Source organism: Lontra canadensis, unplaced genomic scaffold (genome assembly GCF_010015895.1).
Source record: "Lontra canadensis isolate GAN:19392208 unplaced genomic scaffold, GSC_riverotter_1.0 scaffold68, whole genome shotgun sequence".
NCBI lineage: Eukaryota > Metazoa > Chordata > Mammalia > Carnivora > Mustelidae > Lontra > Lontra canadensis.
Window position 1 is genome coordinate 1740677 of NW_022631062.1, and position 24673 is coordinate 1765349.

General features: G+C 44.2%; 1 protein-coding gene across 3 annotated transcripts; it reads right to left on the reverse strand.

Annotated features, from left to right (window-relative positions):
* Nucleotides 1–472: 472 nt before the first annotated feature.
* RAB9A (RAB9A, member RAS oncogene family) lies at nucleotides 473–23913 on the reverse strand. Of its 3 annotated transcripts, none has more exons than XM_032880178.1 (3): nucleotides 23752–23913; nucleotides 5677–5707; nucleotides 473–1422 (listed from the first exon to the last, which is right to left on the reverse strand). In XM_032880178.1, the coding sequence occupies exon 3, from the start codon at nucleotides 1390–1392 to the stop codon at nucleotides 787–789; it is 606 nt and encodes a 201-aa protein (XP_032736069.1). In that variant the 5' UTR covers nucleotides 1393–1422; nucleotides 5677–5707; nucleotides 23752–23913; the 3' UTR covers nucleotides 473–786. The 3 variants fall into 3 exon arrangements, with proteins under 3 accessions (XP_032736069.1, XP_032736070.1, XP_032736071.1); XM_032880179.1 differs by lacking the exon at nucleotides 23752–23913 and adding an exon at nucleotides 23351–23389; XM_032880180.1 differs by lacking the exon at nucleotides 5677–5707 and having other exon boundaries at nucleotides 23752–23910.
* Nucleotides 23914–24673: the final 760 nt, after the last annotated feature.

A 24673-nucleotide genomic window follows, 5' to 3' on the forward strand; every position in this document is an offset into this window, starting at 1 on the left:
ATGCAGGGCATATGAACTTTACCCGCAGAAAGACTACAAATCGCTTTATCAAAATCTCCTTGAGTAGAAATCACTCAACAGTGTTCAATGATAGGGAAGGCATTACATATGTGACCTAACAAAGATGTCGTTTATCCTCACATGAAGTACAATCCTTTGTATTTTCTCCAAGAGTGATAAAGTTGGCTTCTGTTTTGGGGGTGGGGGGCCCCACATGTAGCACATGAATGATTACTAGTGAGAGCAATTCTGATACGGAGAATGAAATGTGAACACTTAAATAATTTTAAAGAGAATGAAGAAGTAATCAAATAACTACAATGCAAATGCATTAGGTTTTAATCTTTATTATTTAACATTATTGCTTTCAGGAATTTCTTTCCCTCACCCAGGAACTGAATGCTAATTACATAAAAATATACACATATAAAAAGTAGTTCTCCATTTTCCCAGGAAAAAAACAAACAGTAACTTCCAGAATATTCAAGTGTTTTAATTATAATTAAAGTACTGATCATCTCATTTATTAGCTCTGTAACGTACATATTTAAACATTAACAGACAACCATTACAATTTATAAATGTACGGAGCCACTACTGAATAAATTGATTCTTCCATGAGTGGATGTGTCCCTTCTCCCGCCCACTAACAAAACAGCAATATGGTTAGTTTAATTTTATGAGTAGATGATCCATTGCTGCAAATGCTAATTCTCTTCTCCACCCTGTGTTTTTCTGTGTATGTGTGTGAGTTGGTTAGATCACACAGGCAACCTCTCTAAATGGTCAACAGCAAGACGAGCTAGGCTTGGGCTTTCGGTGCAGACTGACCGTGTCTGTCTGGATCAGGTGATCTGACCTATCCTCAGTAGCAAGCACTCTTCGAACCGCTTCCTCAAAGGCCGCTGCGACATTTGTGGCATCTTTTGCGCTTGTTTCAAAGTAAGGATAGTCACCGTTGTCCCTGCACCAGGCTTGGGCTTCTTCTGTAGATACTTGACGTTCACTTATGTCGATCTTATTGCCTAAAATCACGAAAGGAAAGCTTTCGGGCTCTTTCACATCTGCGTAATATATGAACTCTTTCTTCCAGTTACTCAAGTTCTGGAAGCTCTGGGAATCATCGACACTGAAAGTGAGCAGGCAACAGTCAGAACCTCTGTAAAATGGCGTCCTCAGGCTTCTGAATCGCTCTTGACCGGCTGTGTCCCAAATCTGCATAGTAACAAAATGTCCGTCCACCTCCAAATCTTTATTTAAAAATTCCACACCTATTGTATGGAAGAGCTGGGTATCAAACTTATTGGTCACATATCTGTTCATAAGAGAGCTCTTCCCAACTCCACCATCTCCAAGGAGAATTACTTTAAAAAGCGAAGATTTTCCTGCCATTATTAATCTCAAGGTTTTGACTTTAGAACCCTGTAAAATAAAAAGGTACCATTACATTCCTTTCGACCTGTACATTTCTCTACATGATTCTATGAATATCAGTGCATAAGGTAAATAAAATGCCGAGTCCCCCTTCCTTTCTGTACAGAAAATACCTAACAGCGAGAGCTGTCATAGCCTGAGCACTCCACCACATACCAGATGTGGCCCTACTGTTGCTCCGAAGACAGCCGGCAAGGGCTCACTCTTCCGCTCCTCGGGTCACAGCTGACAGAGGCAGACACTCAAGGCCAAGTCTCACCCAAAGACCTTGCTCTCAACCATCACTCTCTGCTCACAGTAAGCCCCGCCGCCATCTGTTAGAGATGCAGGAGGAGACCAAAGTAGGCAGGTATTTGTAACAACTTCAAACAGCCCTTTGGTGACACAGTGACAGTTTTACTGATGGCTTTCATCTTGTGCCAAGGGTTTTCTCTATGACCTCCCCTTTCTCTCTTGCAACGCTATCACCATAGGCACTGGTAACCAGGAAACCAGAGACAGAAGCTGACTGATCTGGCTGTGAACAAAAATAAACCAATGACTGAGTGAATGGACTCCATTCTCTTCCTTAGGAACACTATTTGGACTTGGCTAAAATTAACGTCAGCAGCAATGGAATTTTTTAGCTGAGTATCCTAATCTAGCGCATTCTGCCCACAAGATTCATTTGGGCAGCTGCAACTCTTAATAAATTCGAACCTGGGCTGTCACTTGTGTGTTTCCAGAGGGAATGAGATAAACCTTAAAAAAATGTGGTACTCTAGGGGCGCCTGGGTGGCTCAGTCGGTTAACCGTCTGCCTTCAGCTCAGGTCATGATCTCAGGGTCCTGGGATCGAGCCCCACATCAGGCTCCACACTCAGTGGGGAACCGGCTTCTCCCCCTGCTTCTGCCACTACCCCCAGCTTGTGCTCTCTGTCAAATAACTAAATAAAACCTTAAAAAAAAATGCAGTCCTCTACGTACTCTTTTGGGGAAGCCATGGGGCAGGATTAAACATTTCCCTTTACCACAGGCACCAGCCTATGTGGGGTAGAATTTCCGATGCCCATTTACAGATGGCTACTTTTTTTTTTTTTTTAAGATTTTATTTATTTATTTGACAGACGGAGATCACAAGTAGGCAGAGAGGCAGGCAGAGAGAGAGGGAAACAGGCTCCCCAATGAGCAGAGAGGCCAATGCAGGGTTCAATCCCAGGACCCTGGGATCACAACCCGAGCTAAAGAGAGAGGCTTAACCCACTGAGCCACACAGGTGCCCGTTTGTTTTTTTAAAGATTTTATTTATTTATTTACCAAAGAGTTTGAGAGAAGAGGGGACAGAGAGCATGTGAGTACAAGCAGGGGCAGCAGCAGCGGGAGAAAGTAGGCTCCTTGCTGAGCAGGGAGCTTGATGTAGGACTCATCCCAGGAACTTGGGATCACGACCCAAGGCAAAGGCACTTAACCAACTGAGCCACCCAGGCAACCCCCAGATGGCTACTTTTATTTTTTTTTTAAAGATTTTATTTATTTATTTGACAGACAGAGATCACAAGTAGGCAGAGAGGCAGGCAGAGAGAGGAGGAAGCAGGCTCCCTGCTGAGCAGAGAGCCTGATGTGGGGCTCAATCCCAGGGCCCTGGGATCATGACCTAAGCCAAAGGCAGAGGTTAACCCACTGAGCCACCCAGGCGCAGAAGGCTACTTTTCAGTGCCAACAGGAGCACTGTTCCTATTTAAGACTTCTGTTTTTAGGGACGCCTGGGTGGCTCAGTGGGTTAAGCCACTGCCTTTGGCCCAGGTCATGATTCCGGGGTCCTGGGATCGAGTCCCGCATCGGGCTCCTTGCTCGGCGGGGAGCCTGCCTCTCTCTCCGCCTCTCTCTCCACCTCTGCCTGCCTAGAGGCAGGCTTGCGTGCTTTCTCTCTCTCTGACAAATAAATAAAATCTTTAAAAAAAAAAAAGGCTTCTGTTTTTATTCTTTATTATGGAAAATTTCAAACATACACAAAGTTTCTGAATAATGAGAATAGTACAATGAAACCCCCCATGGATCCCCAACCTAGTTTCACCAATTATCAGCTTACAGCAAATCCTATTTCTTCCATAATTCCCCATTCTCCCCAGTTATTTTGAATCAAATTATATCATTTAATCTGTAAATATTTCACTATCAGATGGCTTTTAAATACATTAAAATTTGTAAAAGGAGACAACCTTTGGAGCAGCACTAATAAATTTTCTGTAATGACGGAAATGTCCTCCATCTGCACTGTCCAATATGGCAGCCACTAACCACATGTGACTACTGAGCATCTGACATGTGGCTGGAAGCAATGAGAAACTGAATTTTAAATTTTATTTAAGTGTAACTAATTTGAATAGCCACATTTAAAGAGGCAACAGCTGTAGTGGCCAGCACAGTTCTAGAGCAAAAATGGTAATTAACTTTAACATGAAAGTGGATATATTATGACTCCCTCAATGGGAAGGTAATGAGACATGAAAAATCACCGTTACACTGACTAGGATGGACTTGGAAATTCACTGCAGTAAACGTTATCTGGCTACATCCTGGTTATATCCAAATGTGACCCAGTATAATGGAATTAAATACTCCCTGTAATGTGTAAGAATTCTGCATTTCCAACTCCATGCTACACTATTCTGGTAAAACCTGTAGAACTTGCCTATAACTCTTATTGGCTCTTTTAAATTACTACTGCTGTAATTACTACTATAATTGATACAATTTAAATTGGCCAACAAAGCTGTGAGGCAATCAAAGTACTTACCTCTTGGAGACTTTTCTGACTTCATGGGATTGCTCTGCTCAATGCCAAAACTAAATTCATGTCAGAGAGGAAACTGAAACAATCCCAAATCCCTTAATCTCTTGACATAGGTAACAACTTGATAAATCTGTTCCTTTAACTTTGCAATCTTGCTTAAACAATTTCAATTCATACAAAAAAAAAAAAAAAAAAAAAAAAGAATAACAAAACCAAAAATGCACGCCAGCTATTATGACATGGGGAAAAAGCACTGGTTTAAGGCCTTATCCTTAATGCTCTTCACTAGTTCTCCAGAGATTTAGATCTAAGTCCAACTTCTAAGACAAGACACCTTAGCCCTGCTCCCCATTTCTGACTTCAGTCATTTGGAAATACACAGTCAGATGGGACTGAAATTCAGTTCTACTTGCTTAGCTCTCACGCTCTCCCTGGCCTCGGCCCTGGCACATGCTGCTTCCTCTGCTGGTGATCCTTCCCCACCCACCTCACCTAACAACGAACTGCTGAGCCCTCGGACCTACTCAGCATGGTCATCACCAACACCAGGAACCTTCCCCAGCAGCCCCCATCCCACGGTTGTTCCTTTCACAACACAAAAGTTCCATTACGTGTTCTAAGGATGTAAGAGATGTGCATGATTCTAGTGTATCATTAATTCCAGTATTTGAGTAAGCTCTAACTACCTGACCAGACACAAAATTTTACTGCACAGCACTGAATTGTTAGGATCTTCACAGCAAATTACAAACCAGATTATGCAATCTAGTAACCTCCACCCAGGTGACTAGCTGCATATATCTACCAAATTAAGTCTCCTTGAGATTTTTCATTTATAATTTTATCAGGATACTTTGACACAGTTCTTTTCTTTATTCATAATAATGTGGGACTTCCTAGTTGGTGCCATTGTGCTAATTAAACAAATCTGGGGTACTCTAGATCCATGCGCCAGGAAGTGGGATATGATTTTTTACAATTCCCATCTATAATATGGGGCCTCACAGATACCCTATTTGCAAGGATGCTGGCATTTGCTAAAACAGTATATATACAAACATTTCTGCTTCTTACTGTAGAGTTGTATATAAACATACATGGTGATACAGATAAGTGTATAAACCATCTTATTTTCCACTGAATCCAACACAAGCTAGCTTCAGGCAATCTATACATTAACATAACCATAACTGGCTTAGAGACATTAAAAATACTCCCTTTTTCTTTTCTAAAAACAGTAAAATCCTTTCAAACTTCAGTATAAGATGAATGAATAAAGGTATCCCGTTATTTTCAAAACTTACCTTAAAATATAATGTGAAGTCTTTTATATTCCACAGTTCAGAATGATTGCCCACGGGCAATAATGAAAATCCTCACCAAGGTTAAAACATGACTTTACCAATTCAGCTAAATTTGATGAAGATTTCTGAATAAGAAAAGCATTATTACATAAGTCATAAATGTTACCTTAATTGTTCAGTTCAAGCAGCATCATTATCTGCAAAGAAAAAATTAGAAAGCTCACCTTAGCAATGGACTTTTAATTTGTTTTATAGTTTTAAGAGTTAAAAACAAAAATTAAAATGTGAATAAATATGACTTGTATTAACACCCAGATTCTTAATTTGAAAGGAAAACCAGAAAAAATAAATAAAAATAAAAGGACAAACCACACCTGAAAGCTGTCCATGACCTTTCTCAGCCCCCCCAAAAATCCTAGAATCAAATACTACACACTTTTTTAAAGGTTTTTATTTATTTACTTGTCAGAGAGAGAAAAAGTGTGTGTGTGCAGCCACACAAGCAAGGAAAGCAAGTGAGCCCCCCAGGTGCCCCCAAATACTACACGTTAATCATTATTTTTTCAAGAAGGTTTTTGCCTGCCCACCCTTCTAAGTTTCACACTCAGACAAATGTAAAATTTTTTAGGATAAAATGTAAAATATGGGGGCGCCTGGGGGGCTCAGTCAGTTAAACGTTTGCCTTCGGCTCAGGTCATGATCTCAGGCCCTGGGATTGAGCCCTGTGTTGGGTTCCCTGCTCAGGGGGGAGCCTGCCTCTTCCTTTCCCTCTGCTACCTGTGCTCTCAAATAATAAAATTTTTTTAGAAATGTAAAATGTCAGTCTTCAAAATCTGCCCAAGTTTTGAGTGGATTAGAATAATCCTATTCCAAAGAATTAAATAAAGCTAACACAAACAAGAAAAAGTAGAGTCACGAGAGGGAGGGGCACCAATGCAACAAAGGAAAAGCCGTGCTGAAGCTACGGCAACACTGTGCGGGGAAGCTGCTGGGCAGCTAAGGCAGACGGGAAAACTTTCTTGTGACAGAACAGCAAGCCACTATCAGAAAGGAGGAGGGTTCTTGGTACCAAAGGCCAAGAGCACACACCCCTGGGCAAGCTACCTGACATCCTACCTCCTGGGGCTGTTGGGAAGATTCACTAGGTCATGGACAATAGGTAAAAGCGTTTCACCACAATGCCAAGTTCACTGCAGGAGCGCAGGAAGTTTCTATGGAATGAATACATGAAGTCTTTACTGGTGGCTTCAAGGAAAAGTTTCTTTCATGACCATTTCTTAAATTTCTTAAGTTTCTTTCATGACCATTTCTTAAATTTCTTCAAATTTCAGTAAGGGTCCTGGGCAGAACAGAGAAGAGGATTATGCAGGCGGACGTGAAGAAGCCGAAGGATCCTCGCCATGGAGATCGAATCAACCAGAAGGTTTCTGAGTGACAGATTATGCTGGAAGCTGGGCTACAGCACTAGCCTCTCTTAGTCTAAACCAAAGGTTTTACCCCCGACACAGACCTTTTTTAAGCAAAGGGCATTTTTGTGAAACTTACATACAGCAGCCCTTAACTTACAAATTCAATCAACGAATAAATGAGACTCTTCAGAATTTTGACATTTGACTTTAAAGATGAAACAGCAACAGTAACAACAGCCGTTAACAGTGACACTGACTAAACTCTGTAAGCCCTTACTCTGCTTCACTGTATCCACTCCTCTCAAGTGTCTCCCTATCCTCACACTACAGATGAGCATGACTCGGGTCCACTGCCTTGCCCGAGGTCATACAGCTAGGAAAAGACGGAGGGAGGGAGATCGCAAGGCGGCTGACTATTCCACAGCCTGCCACGTAACCTACCAGACTCAGTTGTCTTCGCATTTATTTCTGAGGGTTTTCCTGTTGGCTGCTGCAGGCAGAATGAAAATCAACAGCTGTGATGCTAAGAGTCTTTCAACTGCTGACTTTATTTCAAGAACCGCATAAGACGAGTTAACCTGACAGAACCAGTAGTGTTCAATCCACTGACAGGTACTATAAATAAAGCACATCTAACTGTACCTAAGGTTGTTTTGTTTTGTTTTTAAGATTTTATTTATTTATTTGAGACAGAGAGGGAGGGAGAAGTAGACTCCCCACCAAGTGCAGAGCCCAACACGGGGTTCCATCCCAGCACCCTGGATCATGACCTAAACCGAACGCAGGCGCTTAACCCACTGAGCCACCCATGTGCCCCAAGTCCTAAAGTTTTAAGAGAATTTCAACAGTTTAAATTTTTTTTTTAAAGATTTTATTTAGGGGCGCCTGGGTGGCTCAGTGGGTTAAAGCCTCTGCCTTCAGCTCAGGTCATCATCCCGGAGTCCTGGGATCGAGCCCCGCATCGGGCTCTCTGTTCATTGGGGAGTCTGCTTCCCGCCCCCTCTGAAATAAATAAATAAATAAATAATCTTTTTTTAAAAAATTTCTTTTTTTTTCAGAGAGAGAGAGAAAGTGGGGTGGAACACACACACACAAGCAAGAAGGAACAGACGGAGAGGGGCAGTAGACTTGATGCTGACTGTGGAGACTGGCGTGGGGCTCGATCTCACAACTCTGAGATCATCACCTGAACCGATATCGAGAGTTGGATGCTTAACTGACTGAACCACCCAGGCGCCCCATACATGTTTTAAATGCAGTGTGAATCAAATGTTGGCAGAACTCTGAAGCATCTCCCCAGAAGTCTGGAGTTCCACACGGAGGGTGGAAAGCAGTGTTTAAACAAGCGCTTAGTGAAGCCTCCTTTGTGCCACACCCACCCAGGCCCAGCAGGTGCAGCTCGCAGTTGGGAAAGCGACAATCTGCACACAACCCATGTGTGCTACACCTACGGCAAGACCTACCCATGAAAGGCACTTGACAGAGAGTGCAACTACGCACACCGAACCAGAAACCAAACCACCTGAACAGTGCCCCAGCATGTCCCTCGGTGAGTGAGAGAGGCAGCGTGCACACCTGCGGCGCTCAGCCACATCCAGGCCCTACATGTGAGCATTTGGCATGTGAATCCAGGCATCGGGGCACTTAATTTTCCTACACTGCGGCCCTGTAACTCAGCCGGCTACTTCACCTGCGGCTCAGTTAAAAAGGTGGCAACTTGCACGGCCAGGGGAAACTGGGCTGTGTGCAAGTGTGTCCGTGAGAAACTACACACCAGCTCCCAGAGCGGGTTCTTCCAAAGCTATGTCTCAAGGATCATTTTGCTGTCCCTGGAGAGCAGCCTCACCAAGGTCTGATTCCACCGTAGGGGGATCTGACCCCGGCTAACTGGGTCTGATCACAGGCTGAGCTCAGAAGCGGGAAGCTCAGCAACACGGGGAGGAGAAAACCCCAGGAGAAGCAGAGGGAGCCCAAGCCAGGAAGCGGCGAAGGCAGCCTGGCAGAGCGAGAGCGCAGAGCAGGCCTGAGCGCCGGGAGCCCAGAGGGAGGAGGGCGCTGGCCGCAAGGCCCGGAGGGCGCGGGACTGGAACACGCAGGGCCTGAGGGCTGCGGGAAGGACTTCGGCCCACACCCCCGCGATGAGGAGAGCCCTGAAACGGCTTCCGCGGCGGGCAACCTGCTCAGATGCGGAGTCCGGAAAGGTAACTGGCTGAAGTGAGGGGAAGAGGAAGGCCTCGGGAAGAGCTTCAGCGGATGCCCGTAGGAGTCCTTTCAACTACCAATGGCATCAGCGGGCTTTGGGAGTGAAAATGGTGGCTTTTCTGCCTTGTCGGGGATCCCGCAGTAAAATGTTCCCTCTGCGGCTTATACCTCACCTCCCTCTGATCCTCTGCTCTTGCTACCCTTCTAACTCCTGCTCACGCCTGCAGATGCAGCCAGACCTCATGTCCCACTGAAGTCCCTTCCCCCACATGCCTAATGCATCCTGAATATGCCTCTAGGTGCAGAGGTGGTAACAGTGACACTGGCATGCCTACTATGTCTAATAAAAATGAAACATGCTGGGGCGCCTGGGTGGCTCAGTGGGTTAAAACCTCTGCCTTCGGCTCGGGTCATGATCCCAGGGTCCTGGGATCGAGCCCCCGCATCAGGCTCTCTGCTCAGCGGGGAGCCTGCTTCCTCCTCTCTCTCTCCCTGCCTCTCTGCCTACTTGTGATCTCTGTCAAATAAATAAATAAAATCTTAAAAAAAAAAAAATGAAACATGCTCAGGGCACCTCGCTGGCTCAGTCTGTGGAGCATGCAACTCTTGATCTTAGGGTTGTGAGTTCGAGCCCCATGCTGGGTGTGGAGATTACTTAGAAAAACAAAAAACAAAAAAAAATTTTTTTTTTTTAAAAGAAACATGCTCTCTAAAAGGATTTGTTTCGTGGAAACATTATACCATTAAAAAATGCCCATACTTTTCCCCAAGTTATCAATTTTCTAAACTATAGCAAAAAACTACATCCCCATACTATTCTAAAATCATCTCAAAAAGAAAAAAAGAAAGGAAGGAAATTTTGCAAAAATGTAAACTGTAGGGCAAATGCAAATGCCCTAAATGCCTAACTGGAGATGTTTTTTACTCCCTGAGGAAACATGGAAAGGTGGGACTATAGAAATATACTGTTCCTGAGTGTTGAAACAGCACACAGACCACGATCACACCACATAAAACCTTACAGGTTTATATTAAAGTCTGCAAGAGGGACACGTGGATGGCTCAGTCAGTTGAGAGTCAGACTCTTGGTTTTCAGCTCAGGTCATGATATCAAGGGCTGTGAGACTGAAACCCATGTCAGGCTCCAAGCTCAGTGGGGAGTCTGCTTGAGATCCTCTCTCCCTCTGCCCCTCCCACTTGTGCATTGCCTCTCTCAAATAAATAAATAAATAAAATCTTTAAAAAAAAGATTTTACCTATCTACTTATTTGAGAGAGAGAGAGCAAGAGAGAGAGAGCGCGTAAGCCCAGGACCCTGAGATCACGACCTGAACCAGACAGACACTTAACCGACTGAGCCACCTAAGTGCTCCTAAATAAATAAATCTTTTTTTTTTTTTTAAGATTTTATTTATTTGAGAGAGAGAGCTTAAGCATGGGGAGGGGCAGAGAGAGAAGCAGGCACCCCGCCAAGCAGGGAGCCCAATGAAGGGCCTGATCCCAGGACCCAGAGACCATGACCTGAGCCAAAAGCAGTCGCCCAATGACTAAACCACCCAGGCACCCTAAACAAATAAATCTTAAAAATAAAAAACAAGTAACCCAATTTAAAAATGGACATAAATGGTCAACATCATTAGCCAGAAGGGAAATGTAAACCAAAACTACAATGAGATAGAACTTCATACCTCTAGGATGGCTAGAATCAAAACAGACAGACAATAAACAAGTACCGATGAAGATATGGAGAAACTGGAACCCTCACACACAGCTAGTGGAAATGTAAAATGGTGCAATGACAGTGGAAAATAGCCTCGTTCTGCAAAAAGTTAAACATAAACTTTCCATATGACCCAACAATTCCTCTCTTAGATATATACCTAAGCGAAATGAAAACATCCTCCACACAAAAACTTGTACATGAATGTTCACAGCAGCATTATTCATAACAGCCAAAAAAGTGGAAACCACCCAAATGTCCATCAACTGAGTCGTTAATAATATTACATGTGGCCTCCCATTTATATGTAATGTTCAGAATAGGCAAACCCATAGATAGGTAGTAGATTTGTGGTACCAGGAAATGGGTGGGGAAAGGTAAATGGGGAGTGATCGTTAATGGGTACAGGGATTCTTTTGCGGGGGGTGATGATAATATTCTGGAATTAGATAGTGGGTGATGGTTACACAACTTTGTGAATATACTAAAAACCACTGAACTGCATACATTAACAGCGTGAATCTTATGGTATGCAAGTCATAGCTAAAGAATGTAGGTGTGTATTTATAGACGCACACACTCACACAAATATGTGTATGGTCTAAGAATTGTCAATCAAACCCTAATATTAGATTTATGTAAAGCCACAAATGACCTCCTTGTTGCTTCAGCAATGTCCTTTTGAATAAATAAACCTGTTACACACACAACAGATACCTCAGGATGACAATCCATGGGCCGGCACCAACACATGCTGTATACAGCACACACTGGTCTGTATGAGGAAACGGAGTAAGTAGGTCACTCTTAGGAAAGAAAATGAACTATGCTTTCAGCAGATATCTCAAAACTGAAGACAAAAAGCACTGTATGTCAACCCTTCCCTTTTTACAACACTATTTTTCCAACTTTTCTATTGCGTACTTTAATCTTAATTATCGATAGTTTATTAGTAGTACCCTTTTCTCTGGTTTTCCCCAATCCCTTGCTGGTTTCCAAAGCCATTATACTACAGCAAACCAAGAGGGAGTCAGATCCAAGCAGAGAAAATTGAAATCTCTAATAGGAATGTTTGTAGGGATTAAAGGCAGACATTTTTTATTGTTTATAGATCCAACTGTCTCCACTCTTAACAGATAACTAACCCCATTTATTTCATTATTTTCATTATATAAAGGTTTTGGGCATGGCATTCAAAGGGCCATCCAACTTCAGTTACAAACCTGTCCCAATTGTATCACTACAACTCATAGTCCCACACCTATCATAGGAATTTACAGCTCAATCTTTGTTCAGGCCCTTATCTTAGACTGGGAGTTCCCTCCCAACTCCCAGCTGTTCAAAGGCCTAGTTAGATCACCTCATCCAGTAAGCTTGCGGCAGCCACCCCCAGAAACTTAATCTTCCAATTTTCTTTGCTCTCATCATCACTTCCATCTGGTTACAGCTCTCACCCACTTGTCATTGTCAGTTGTGTATGTGTCTCTTTCCTAATTATGATGTCAACTCCCCAGGAGGGACACAACACACCTAATTCTATCCATTTGTCCTTTTTTGGTTCTGCAACATCTTGTACAACACTTTACACACAGTGAGGTATCAAATAAACGGAAAATTGAGAACAAAGAGTAAATAACTTCCCCCCTTTTTTCTCGTTATTCTATTCTTATTTTTCTATTTGTACTTTCCACGCTTACAATTTATTCAATTAGTTCTTCCCCCATTCTATTTTTGAAGTCTATTAAAATGTGTGGGAAGGGACAAAAAATTGATTTTTTTCGTGCAAGTCCAATGAAAACACCACATTAAAATAAGTACTACTGGCGCCAACAGGGAGCTGGTGAACATTAAAAACAACATTCCTCTAACAAGCTGCAGAAGGGAGAGTGGGCCAGGTTTGTAAACTGCTCTTCTCAAAATCTCAGACTTGAAACATATACTCTGTAACCCCTTGACTAGTTCTTACTTCCAAACACTTAAATTGAATTTATCACTCTTGGTTTAATTTAGGAACAAATTTTTTCCCTCAAAATCACACATCCCTTTGGCATTTACCCTGAATGTCCCAGTTTAGAAACATACCACTTATCCTGAGGCTCAAAGAAACTAAGCAAGGAAACAAAAGCACGGATAATCTCTGAATTATTTCTATTTTCACTTAGAGCTGGACTCATTCCTTGAATCTTAAGTTATCAGTGTGTCTCACGTAACAACGTAATTAGTTCCACTCTGTTTCCAGTCTTCTTGGTTGTCTTGTTGAAATGCATGAGCAAGAAGCAAGTCAAGGAAGGCACTAACTCTAACGGGTGCTTCATCTCCACAGCAAGAGGTGTACACACACACACACACACACACACGGTGAAGACTTAAATAAATCATCTAGCTGATCACTGAACATTACTCCACAGAGAGCGATAGCAAGAGAAGGGAAAAATTGTAAATCAAACTACACTATCACAATGCCAGAGTTGAACACCCTATTTAAAGAACGCATTTCAACACCCTATTTAAAGAACTCATCTCAATAAATACTTTTTAAAAGATTTTATTTATTTATTTGAGAGAAAGCGAGCGAGCACGAGTTGGGGGGAGTAGTGGGGGAGCGAGGAGGGGGAAAAAGTCTCAAGCTGACTCTGTGCTGAGTGTGGAGCCCAATGTGGGGCTCGATCTCACGACTCTGACACCATGACCTGAGCCAAAACCAAGTTTAACTGACTGAGCCACCCAGCAGACCCACTAAGCACTCTTTTTTGGAGATAAGTCACTTAATTAAACTTCTAAGACATATATACTCACAATTTTGCTTAAAACAAGGTACCTCTATAGTTAGGTATACAAACTAATCATTAACAGTGATGGAGAGAGTGTAGGGAAAAGAGAGGTTATGGAACTAAGTCGTCTTAAACCATTCTGAAAATACAGAGCACCAATGATCAGAAAGAACCGTGTGCAGTGATGGAAACGCTCTATTCCTGCGCTATCTACTGTGGTAGTCACGAAACACACATGGCTTTGAGCACCTGAAATGTGACTGATCTGAGGAACTAAATTTTTAATTTTATTTAACTTTAATTAATTGAAATTTAAGTTGCTACATGAGTATTGGACAGTGCGGGTACAGAGTGTGCTTAATTGCGGAGTCCACAAAGGAGCCGCAGAGAGAAAACACACGTCCTAGAACGACACGTGAACTAGAATGTATAGATGGAAGTGTGTGCTCCAGCTTTTCTCTGGCAAGAGTATGCAAAGGGTTTCAAAAATCTGGCAAATTAAAAAAAAAAAAAAGTACAAAGGGTTTCATGTGATTCTTAAAGGGATCTGGAATGATAAACACATGTCCACATCATTGTGTGTGTATATGTGTATGAATTTTTTATAAGGTAAATTCTACCCCCAACATGGGGCTCAAACTCACAACCCCTGAGATCAAGAGTTGCCTGCTCTACCTGAATGAGCCGCGAGGCGTCCCTTCGTCATTTGTATATGATACGTGATCCATGTGTTTAAGTAACTCATAACCCCCTCCAGACTTTCATCTTTATTTGGCATCACTATTTCTCCATTGTCTCCCTCACCTGTGAGACTTACCTATTACATTTTGACCATGAACCGTGACAGTTCAGTGAACAGACTTACTCGTGCAAAGCCGCTAATCTCGGAAGTGAGGATAATGTTTTGCTCTCTGTTCTGTTCAATGGGGTCCTTTTTTTTTTTTTAAATGAGGTCCTTAAAAGAACACCCATAAATCTATAATAAGACATTTACCTGTGAAAGACACTTAAACTCCCTGAAAATAAAGAAGAGGGTTTTTTTTAGTTTAAGGTTGTTTAAGATACTTCAGCTAGTTTAAGGCTGCACTGTGAGGGACACATTTCAAAGACAAAAAAAAATGGATAAAGGTCACAAGATAGGAATACTGGAAATTCTGCTAGGTTTCAGAAAGAAGACTGCATTGTGAAAGAAATGAATTTAAATATGCATGTTAGAAAAACGCATTAAAGTAGCAAAACGCAAATTAAATATGATCTACAGTGACCTGCTGTAACTTAAGGGAACATTGATTCTTACTCATCAGAGAAGAAACCCATGTCTTTAATTTGGAGCAGAAAAGGGTAAGGGCTAGAGAACTTCCATAAAAACCCAGGGAATAGTACACAAACACGACCGATAAGACATGAAGCCACAGCAAAGTAGAACTTCTTGGCTATTAAGAAATTAAGTAAGAGGAATGGGGATTTCCCAAGATGTATTTCAAGAGGACAGCTATACATCTAGCATACAGGACTCAACTGGATGAGAGGAGCCCATTCTGCAGGGAAGTGGTTACCAGGTCAAAATGAGAAGACACAGAAGAGAACTGCAGCTGTCTTACAGGAAAATTCACTTCATCCCACTTCTCCACCAACGATGCCCCGGTTTGTCCCAACCAAGGTACTGAAGCTGGCTTTGCTTACAAAAAGCTTCCCAAACCCAAACTTACTCTGCCATCACTACTCATTTCACCTCTATGCCTGATCAGCCCTCTACTCCACTCACTGCACAGAGGCTCCCAACTTCTCCATCCCTGAGTGTCGGCAGAAGCCACCAGAGAGCTCCTAAAGTAAGGCCAATCCAGGGGCTTCCCCCAGTCCTCATCTAAATGGCCTAATGGACCAACAGCCCTGAAGCAAAGAAAGAGAAAAGTGCTTCTCTTAGGACTTCACTGTGTACACTTCCAGAAAACACTTCCAGAGCTGACCACCTAGGACAGTCAGTTCTCTTAGATATAGCCCTTTGTCTGGATGTACAGGACATAAAAACTCAAAAGGGTACTCAAGGCATTTTTCCTAAATAAGGGAATGGAGGCCCAACTGGGAAAGGATCTTATGAAGTATCACACCTCTAGCTGGAGGCATAGGTGGGATCTTCCAGTGTGAGCCAGGACTCGGCCACCATTACTGTCTCTGTTAGGTCTAACAGCCTGGCAATGACCGTGAAAATGCTTTCTATTTAATGGTCCATAAAACTCCCCTTAGCTGGGGCGCCTGCAGTGGCTCCCTCAGTTAAGTGTCTGCCTTCGCCTCACGTCATGATCCCAAGGTCCTGGGGTAGAGCCCTGCACGGCAGGGCTCCCTGCTCAGCAGGGGGTCTGCTTCTCCCTCTCCTTCTGCCTGCTGCTCCCCCTGCTTGTGTGCGCACATGTGTGCGCTCGCTCTGTGTCAAATAAATAAATACAATCTTAAAAACAAAAACTTCCTCTTGGCTTTCTGCAACTTAGAGGACTCCCTCTTCTAACAAGCTCTTAAAAGTAGGTATATTGCAAGGTTGAAGTCCTTACCTCTTCCCAAACCACATCTTCCTGGGATATAAAACCCAGTGATTCATAAAGTTGACCTCCATCCTCCCCCTCCTTGGGAAAAGAATTCCGACCCCTTTCATAATGTTCCTGTGATGCCCCGATGGCAGTTCAAGTGCAACAAACGTAAAGCCAAGCTGATTATCTTCCCCATTTCCAGAATCCCTTCTATTCATTTCGTCCACCCACACAAGAATGTGTCCACTTCCCTCCCTACCCATTGCCATTGTCTTCTTTGCTCAAATAACCTATGTTATGACCATAATAACGTGAGCCACCACTGATTACTGAGTATCTACTAGGTACCTGGCATACAGCAAATCACCTGCAAACTGGGACACTACCACCCTATGTTCTATATATCACAAAGATTAAGTAACTTCCTTGATCTAATTAAACAGAGCTGGCTGACCATGTGTTACCTTCACTCCCACCAAATGACAAAAAAATTCTAAAAAATATATAAACCCAAAAAGGTTAAGAAGAGGGAAAAACTATAGATGACAGACAGCAATGAAATTGAGATGGAAAGCAAATGTTCTAGTAACGACAAACGGAAGAGACAAGGAACGCTAACTGGGGGAGAAGCAGCTAACAATGAGAAAGCTGATTCCCAGGGAACACCTGAAGAGGCATATGGACACTTCTGGAAATTTCTTGGGACAGGCTGGCCAGGCTGAAAGCACAATGGTTTCTCCTGAAAGGCCACAGACCCCACGACCACCCCATCTGCACCTAGAGGCCCCTTTCTCCACTGGCGAATCTACACCCTAAAGATGTACATACAGCGGAAAATGGAGACGAAACCCTACAGACAACAAGGGAGGCCGGGCGGGCTCTTCTAAATTTCTGAGGGAGCCACAGAGGTGGCAGACGTCCGTAAGACACTGCAAGCTGGCGCTCCGGGGAGCTCAGGGTTTCAACATGCGATTGTACCACATTCCTTTCCATGACATCATTATCTTCGCACAGCTGGGTTTTCCAGGGCTGGTGTGGTAAAAATCAAGTACTACGCAAATATTAATGTGGAACAGGATACGAGGGTAGCAGCTGTTTGCTCCAAAACTATTTATGAAATTTTATTTAGGATTACTAGAACTCAGGGCATCTGGATGGCTCAGTCTGTTTAGCGTCTGCCTTGGGCTCTGGTCATGATCTTGGGGTACTGGGACAGAGCCCACTGGGCTCCCTGCTTAGTGGGGACTCTGCTTCTCCCTCTCCCTCTCTCTCTCTCAAATAAATAAATAAATAAATAAGTAAAATCTTAAAAAAAAAATACTGGAACTCATTCCAGAGACTGTTCTGCATTCACCAATGTGTGGTCCTCAAGCAGTTCTTCTGTTGTCCTGTTCTGACTTCCAACTAAACCACGTATGTATTTTCAGGTATGTTTATCTAATCACTGCTGATTAAATACACAAATGAGAAACTGCACAGACCAGAGCAGGTGCCCAGCCAGTGAGTTCTAACTTTTTTGAACCTGTTAAATCATTTAAACACTCCTCTAAGGGAACCTGGGTGGCTCAGTCGGTTAAGTGTCTGTCTTCAGCTCAGGTCAGGATACCAGGGTCCTGGGATCTAGTCCCAAATGGGGCTCCCTGATCAGCGAGGAGTCTGCTTCTCCTCCCTCTGCCTCCTCTCCCCCGCCCCCCACCCCGCTCATGCTCACTCTCTCTCTCAAAAACAAACAAACAAACAAGCAAAAACCCTTAACTAAATAAAAACTCCTCTAAGTGTTCTACATAGCAAGTCCAGAAGAGAAATCTGTAAGTCTTTTTTCAGGCTTCTCTAACACGGACAATGCAAACACTCGTATGAAAACTACATTGGCCTCTGTACCCAAAAACCTAGTCCAATTCCAAACTGTTCAGTGTGTTAGTTTACACTGCTCTCCTAGCCTTCACACTTAGATAATGAATGTGGCCACAGAAGGAGTAGATCAAGTTGCTCCATACTCTTTCTCGGTGCCCTATCAAACAATAGCATAGATTTGGAAGGCCTTGGACAGAAGTGGTCTGGGTCCAGACTCCCCACCACAAAGTGAGCTGGCTTCAGTGAGGACAGAATGTAAAGCCTCAACCACCTGCTTCATTTCTGTATTTCCTTCAAGCTACGTACCCGTCTTTCCCCACCCCATGTTGATCTAGCTGTCAGCTTACCTGCAATTCATTTACTTCTAGCTGTCCTCTGTGTTCACGATAAGCAACAATACTCTAAACCCTGTATCCACCCTGGTCAAAAATTAACAAAAAATAATGGAAGAATACAGAATGTGGAAATAGCCAGAGCTCCACTTTCGTAACATGTACAATATCAAGATTCACTCCAGAAAACAGGGATTTCCTCTCCAAGGTATCTAACAAGCCTAGGCGCCCCCAGGCTCCCTGGCAAGCACAGGCCTGGGACGACCTCCAGCCTTACCTCTCCAACCAAGGAGAGGCCCCACCTCCTCCCCCTGCTTACACACCGGGGGCCCCCAGGCCTCCTCCCTCAGGTATCCAGAACGTGCCTCTGCATCACTGCTTTCCCAACTCCATGAGGCATTTTATGAGTTCATCGCCCCCCCCCAATCCTTAATAAATGTTCTCTGTTGATGACCTACTTGACTAAGCCCTATTTTCTCGTCCTTGGTTTTGACTAAGAAATGTATTACCTAGTTAGCTTTCAAGTGAGACGCGTTTCTCAAACACACAAGCACACTTCTATTTGGCTCACTTCTTCCTGCTGCTTAACCAGCATGTTGCCTGGAGCAGAACTACCCGGAAGCCGGTAACGTGATGTCTCTATTTGGTGTCATATAATCTCACAGAGATCGTCAAGTGCAACCATCTCATTTCACAAAGAAAGAAACGTGGTGACCTAACGTGGCCAAGCAGCAAGCCAACTACAGACGCAGTAAGCCTCCTCTGAGGCCAGCGCGGGTTCCTCCTGCACCCATTCCTCTTGACCCTTCCCAGAATGAAATCCCTCCCATCAGGAAAGAACACATATATCCCTTTGCCAGATCCCATTCGATAGCAGTCATTTTTAGGTGTACAATTCAGCATCCCCTTCACCCCACAGGAGATAACTCCTGATAAGAGACAGAGAAATCTATAATTAACAGAGAACATGCTGTCCATTATCAGGAGTCCAAAGCAAAGCTACCCACAAAGCATGCCACCTTGGCTTCATGAATAACACTTTCACAGCGATGCCTAAAGAGACAGCCAAACCTTTGGACTCCTCCTCTGAATCACTTACCCCCAAAGTTCCCCTAACAGTTACACTGACCACCACAATGAAGTAATACATATACTGAAGGGCCTAATCTTAGACAGGTATGGTGAAATGGCTGGAAAACAACAGAAAAAAAAACGATGCAAAGGTCGTTTTTTTTAAAAATTTCATCATTTAGGGGCGCCTGGGTGGCTCAGTGAGTTAAAGCCTCTGCCTCCGGCTCAGGTCATGATCCCAGGGTCCTGGGATCGAGCCCCGCATCGGGCTCTCTGCCCCGCAGGGAGTCTGCGTCCTCCCCTCTCTCTGCCTCTCTGCCTCCTTGTGATCTCTGTCTGTCAAATAAAGAAATAAAATCTTAAAAAAAATTTTTTTCATTTATTTCTTGATTTCCATGATAAAATGCATGTGTAACTACTGCCTACTAAGGCTAAATGTAAGGAAGAATTTTATGCTCAACAAGAATGGCTTCTTGATTTGATTCTTGTAAATATTCAGATGTGGTCAACCTAAAAAGCTATCAGAAACACAACAGGGGCATCTGAGGGGCTCAGTCGGTTAAGCGTCTACCTTTGGCTCGGGTCATGATCCTAAGGTCCTGGGAGTGAGCCCCACACTGGGCTCCTACCTCAGCAGGGAGTCTGTTTCTCCCTCTCCCTGCCACTCTGCCTACTTGTGATATCTCTCTCTCTCTCTCTCTCTCTCAAATAAATAAATAAATAAATAAAATCTTAAAAAAGAGAGAGAGAAAAAAGAAATACATCAACTGTTTCCCCATTTTACCTAAGTCACAGTAAATGGCCTACAGGTACCTGTGATTTGGTATACAGCTGTTTTGTTTCTTTCTTTTTTTTTTAAAGATTTTATTTATTTATATGACAGAGAGAGATCACAAGTAAGCAGAGAGGCAGTCAGAGAGAGAGAGAGAGAGAGAGAGGAGGAAGCAGGCTCCCTGCTAAGCAGAGAGCCTGATGCGGGGCTCAATCCCAGGACCCCGGGGTCATGACCTGAGCTGAAGGCAGAGAGGCTTTTACCCACTGAGCCATCCAGGCGCCCCTGTTTTGTTTCTTAATGACACCTAGCCTCTGACCTTGAGTAGCCCAGGCAATAAATTTCATTCTCAGACAGAGTCAGAATCTGCTCTTAGGATTATGATTAGACTGTAAGCTTCACAGAGTTGGTGACTCCCTATTACCCTTCATATCACCAGCACCTTCCTATCAGTGCCCAACAGACTGCCGGTGTTTATGGACAACTGGAATAATTCAGAAACCAAACCCCTAAGTCTATTTCAACAGCTCTGAAATGGCTCTCAAGTTCTTTTTGACACTTTTGCCTTAAAAAAAAGAAAAAAAAACAAAACGATTCTGGGGGCACCTGTATGGCTCAGCTGAGCACCCAACTCTTGGTTTCATCTCAGGTCATGATCTCACAGCTGTGGGATCAAGCCTGGTGGCAGGCTCTGCGCTCAGCGCAGTCCGCTTGGGATTCTCTCTCCCTCTTCCTCTGCCCCTCCCCTGCTCCCATGCTCGGTCACTCTCTCTAAAATGAAAGAATAAAACCTCTTAAAAAAAAAAATTCTGGGGGCACCTGGGTGGCTCAGTCAGCTGGTCTGACTCTTGATTTTGGCCCAGGTCATGACCTCAGGGTCCTGGGATAGAGCCCTGCCTGCATGGATCTCCCCTACTCGGTGGGGAGTCTGCTTGAGGATTTTCTCTCCCTCTCCTTCTGCCCCTTCCTCCGCCCACATACATGCACTCTCTAAAATAAATCAATCAATCTTTAAAAAGAAAAAAGATTCCGTTATCAGAAATGATCTGCTCCCTCCTTAGTCTCTCAAATGAATGAATAGGTCTCTTGGTCAAGGGAAATTCTTCAAGTTCTTGAATTTTCCCCACTGCTCTTTCTTAAAAATGATTAGGAGGTATCCTAAATAGGAAAAATGACATTGCAGTTGAAGAACTACAGAAGCCCTGAAACGTGTTAGCCCCGGAGTTACACAGACTGCTGTAGAGCAGGGTTTCTCAATCCTGGCATTAGGGACACTTTGGGCCAGACCACTCTGCGTTGTGGAGGGCTGTGCCATGCGCTCTAGCACGCTCCGTAGCACCCACAGCCTCGAGCCCACTACATGCCAGCCAGCAGCACTCCCTCTCAGGTGCGAACCAAAATCACCCGCAGGCTTTGTCAAATGTCTCCAGGGTGAGAACTACAGCTCTAAACTCACAAAAGGGGGTGCCTGTGGGGCTCAGCTGGTTAAGCGTCTGCCTCTGGCTCAGGTCATAATCTCGGGGTCCTGGGATCGAGCCCCGCATCAGGCTCACTGCTCAGTGGGGAGTCTGCTTCTCCCTCTCTGATATCTCTCTCGCTCTCACTTTCTCAAATAAATACATTTAAAAATCTTTTTAAAAAAAGAAAGAAAGAATGAAAACAAAACAAAACTCACAAAGGCTTGCCTTGAATACTGGCTCTGCCCTCTTCCCTACTTGTATTACCTGGGAAACAGACCTAACCTTCCTATACCCCCAGCAAATTCCTCACAAGTAAAATGGAGCTAACATCAGAAAACTGTTGTGAAAATTCAGTGAAATGATGTATGAACAGGAATTATATGCACTTTAACATCCAGTGCCAGAGTGACCGCCCAAGAAATGGTGAGAAACAAGGGGAGGCTAAAAATTAAGTTCTAGAATCAAAGGAACGTGGCTTCAGGCCTCCAGAGTACTACAGTCTACAGGGAAAGAGTGGTGGGGATAGAAAGAAATGAAAAGCACGAGAATGGAAAACAGGAAGAGCACTAACGTATTTCCCCAACCTCCAAGAGAGCCGAGGCCAATGATGTTCTTAGTTTTCGTTGGTCTACTCTAACCTCACAAATGATAAACCAAAAATAACCCCAAATCAGAAACTCTCCAAAATAAGTCATCAAACCAGAAGCTTTATAGTATACGCAAGAGGAATTTACTACAATGCCCATGCAAAAATACTAAAAGCATCTGGATCACACCACTGTCTTACATTTGGGGATCTAAATAAGATACTGAGAGTTACGGACAAGTAGCGATGGTAATTTCCACATAAGCTCCTGAAAGAGAAACTAAGCACAGCCATCCTATTTTAGTGTATGTGCTGCCAAAGCGAGCACAAGCACAGTCTTCCTAAATGGCTGGAAAAAAATGAACAATTCTGGATTTCCTTCATCTCTACAGTTTGGACCCGCGATAGTTTTTGAGACTACAGGCAATTTAGGGATTTTTTTTTCCATTACGATGGTATCAGAAACAGAAAAACATGTAAAGATTTTTCCTTTAATTTTAAAAAAGAAATCAAATTCTACTGATTTTTATCAGGTTGCTGAAATCTTGTGAAAAGACTGTGATCACATGACATTTTGGAAACTAGCAGAAAAGTCATTCCTCAAAAGAACCGTGGTCACGGGATGTATCATCACTTAAAAAAAAAACACAACGACAAAAAGACAACTAATACCTCCACAACTATTTGGTCGGCACTTTAAATTCTCATCTTGCCTCTTGACATACGAAGTTGGAAGAAAGGAACACGATTCTGAAACCTTAGCCAGAGTCTCAATCAGATAACGCCCCAAACGGCCTCCGGCCCCCAGCATGGGCTTTACATTCCAAACTCCTTAACTGAGTGGCCATTAACACGTTAGCAAATGTTCACCCAGGCAGCGTGTCAGAGGTCGCCCAAAACAAACCGTGCGAGCGCCTTTGCTTCCTCTATGTTAATCATTCGGGGGTACGGTGTGGTTTGGTTGGGCTGGGGTGCGTGGATGTGCGTGTCCAGGGAAAGGCTGGTGTATCTGTGTGTCCCCGGGGGGCTGGGGGTATTTGTGTGTGTGTGTGTGTGTGTGTGTGTGTGCGCGTGTGTTTTCCAGGGGGTTGTGTGTGCACCTCTCCCACGCCACCCCACCCCCACCGCGAGAACGTGCGTACGTGTCGCTCTCCCCGGGAGTCTGGGTCCGTGTGCGTCCCGTGTTAATGGATCTCTCTTCCCCGAGTGCCTGCGTGTGTCCCCGTGTGTCTTCCAGATGTCTGGGCGTCTCTCCATGTGTCCCCGCGTGTCTGGGTGTGTGTCCCTCTCCTCGGGTTGTGTGGGTGTGGGAACTCGTCTTTTCTCCTGCGTCAGTCAGTAGGAGACAGGAGGCAACAAGCCGTCCCCCGTCCCGAGACGGACGATCGCCCCGCGAGCGCGCGCAGCCCCCGCCCCAGCTGCCGAGGGCCAGGCCGCACTCGGAGCCCACGCGCCCCCCAGACCCTGACGCTCGCGCGCCCGACGCTGGCGCGCCCTGCTCCGGCCCCCGCCCGGCCCCGAGGGGCGTCCGCGCTCCACTCACTTCGTGGCCACACAGAGGACGCCCGGGGAGCTCCCGACTGGCCCGTCCGGGTGCAACGAGGAGAGAAGGTCGGGGGTAGGCGGCCAGGAGACCGTAGCGCTGCCCTGTGCAACTCCAGCTGCTCACGTCCAGCGCCAAGGGAACAACATGGCGGCGGGCCGGGGCGGGGTCCGGGGAGGCGGGGCCTCGAGGCCGCGATACGGCCCGCCCTCACCTTCTCTCCCCGACTGCTTGTCTTCGCGCTAAATCATGGGTTTTCTTGGGGTGGGCGACTCCTCGTGTCCTCAGCTGCGTCCTGGCGAGAGAGAGCACGAAATAATAGTTCTCTTTACAAGTTTACGTAAAGTGGAAATAAACAGATCGCAACAGCACAATCGCAGGTTTTTGTGATTACCATAAGAAAACGAATATGGAAACGGAGAAGAAAAATGGAAGCAGCTGTGACATCGTGGAATAACAGGAATTTTTATAAAAAGTAAATGTAAAACTTTTCCGTAATCTTTTTAAATTCCGCCTCTGTTATCTCTAAATATAAAGCAGTAGTGGAGAAAGACTGTATTGGAAAAGCTCTTCTTATATATGGAGTCCCTCACTTTCTATATGGAGTTGAGGGCATGGTTTTTATGATACAAGTCTCTGGAGGGACTTTTACTGACCTCTCAGCAAGTATACTTTGTGGGATATATTTCATTTATTTGTATTGCAAGAGAAGGACCTCACTTTTATGATTTGCTGGGCCCACAGTCATTAAATAACCTCTGGCTCTTTAGGGAGTCATTTTCAGCTAAAGAATCTAATGTAGTCTTTTCATTCAGCACTAGAAAAAGTATATATAGGAGAGTTTCTCCCAAGTATAAAAGGTAATTTTAGAACAGTGGGACAGTGGGATCTGTAATAAAGATTGAGTTCTAGTTTAGGCTTA

Coding starts and splice junctions, on each gene's coding strand:
- RAB9A (XM_032880178.1), bottom strand. CDS start 1,392: ATGGCAGGAAAATCTTCGCTTTTTAAAGTAATTCTCCTTGGAGATGGT.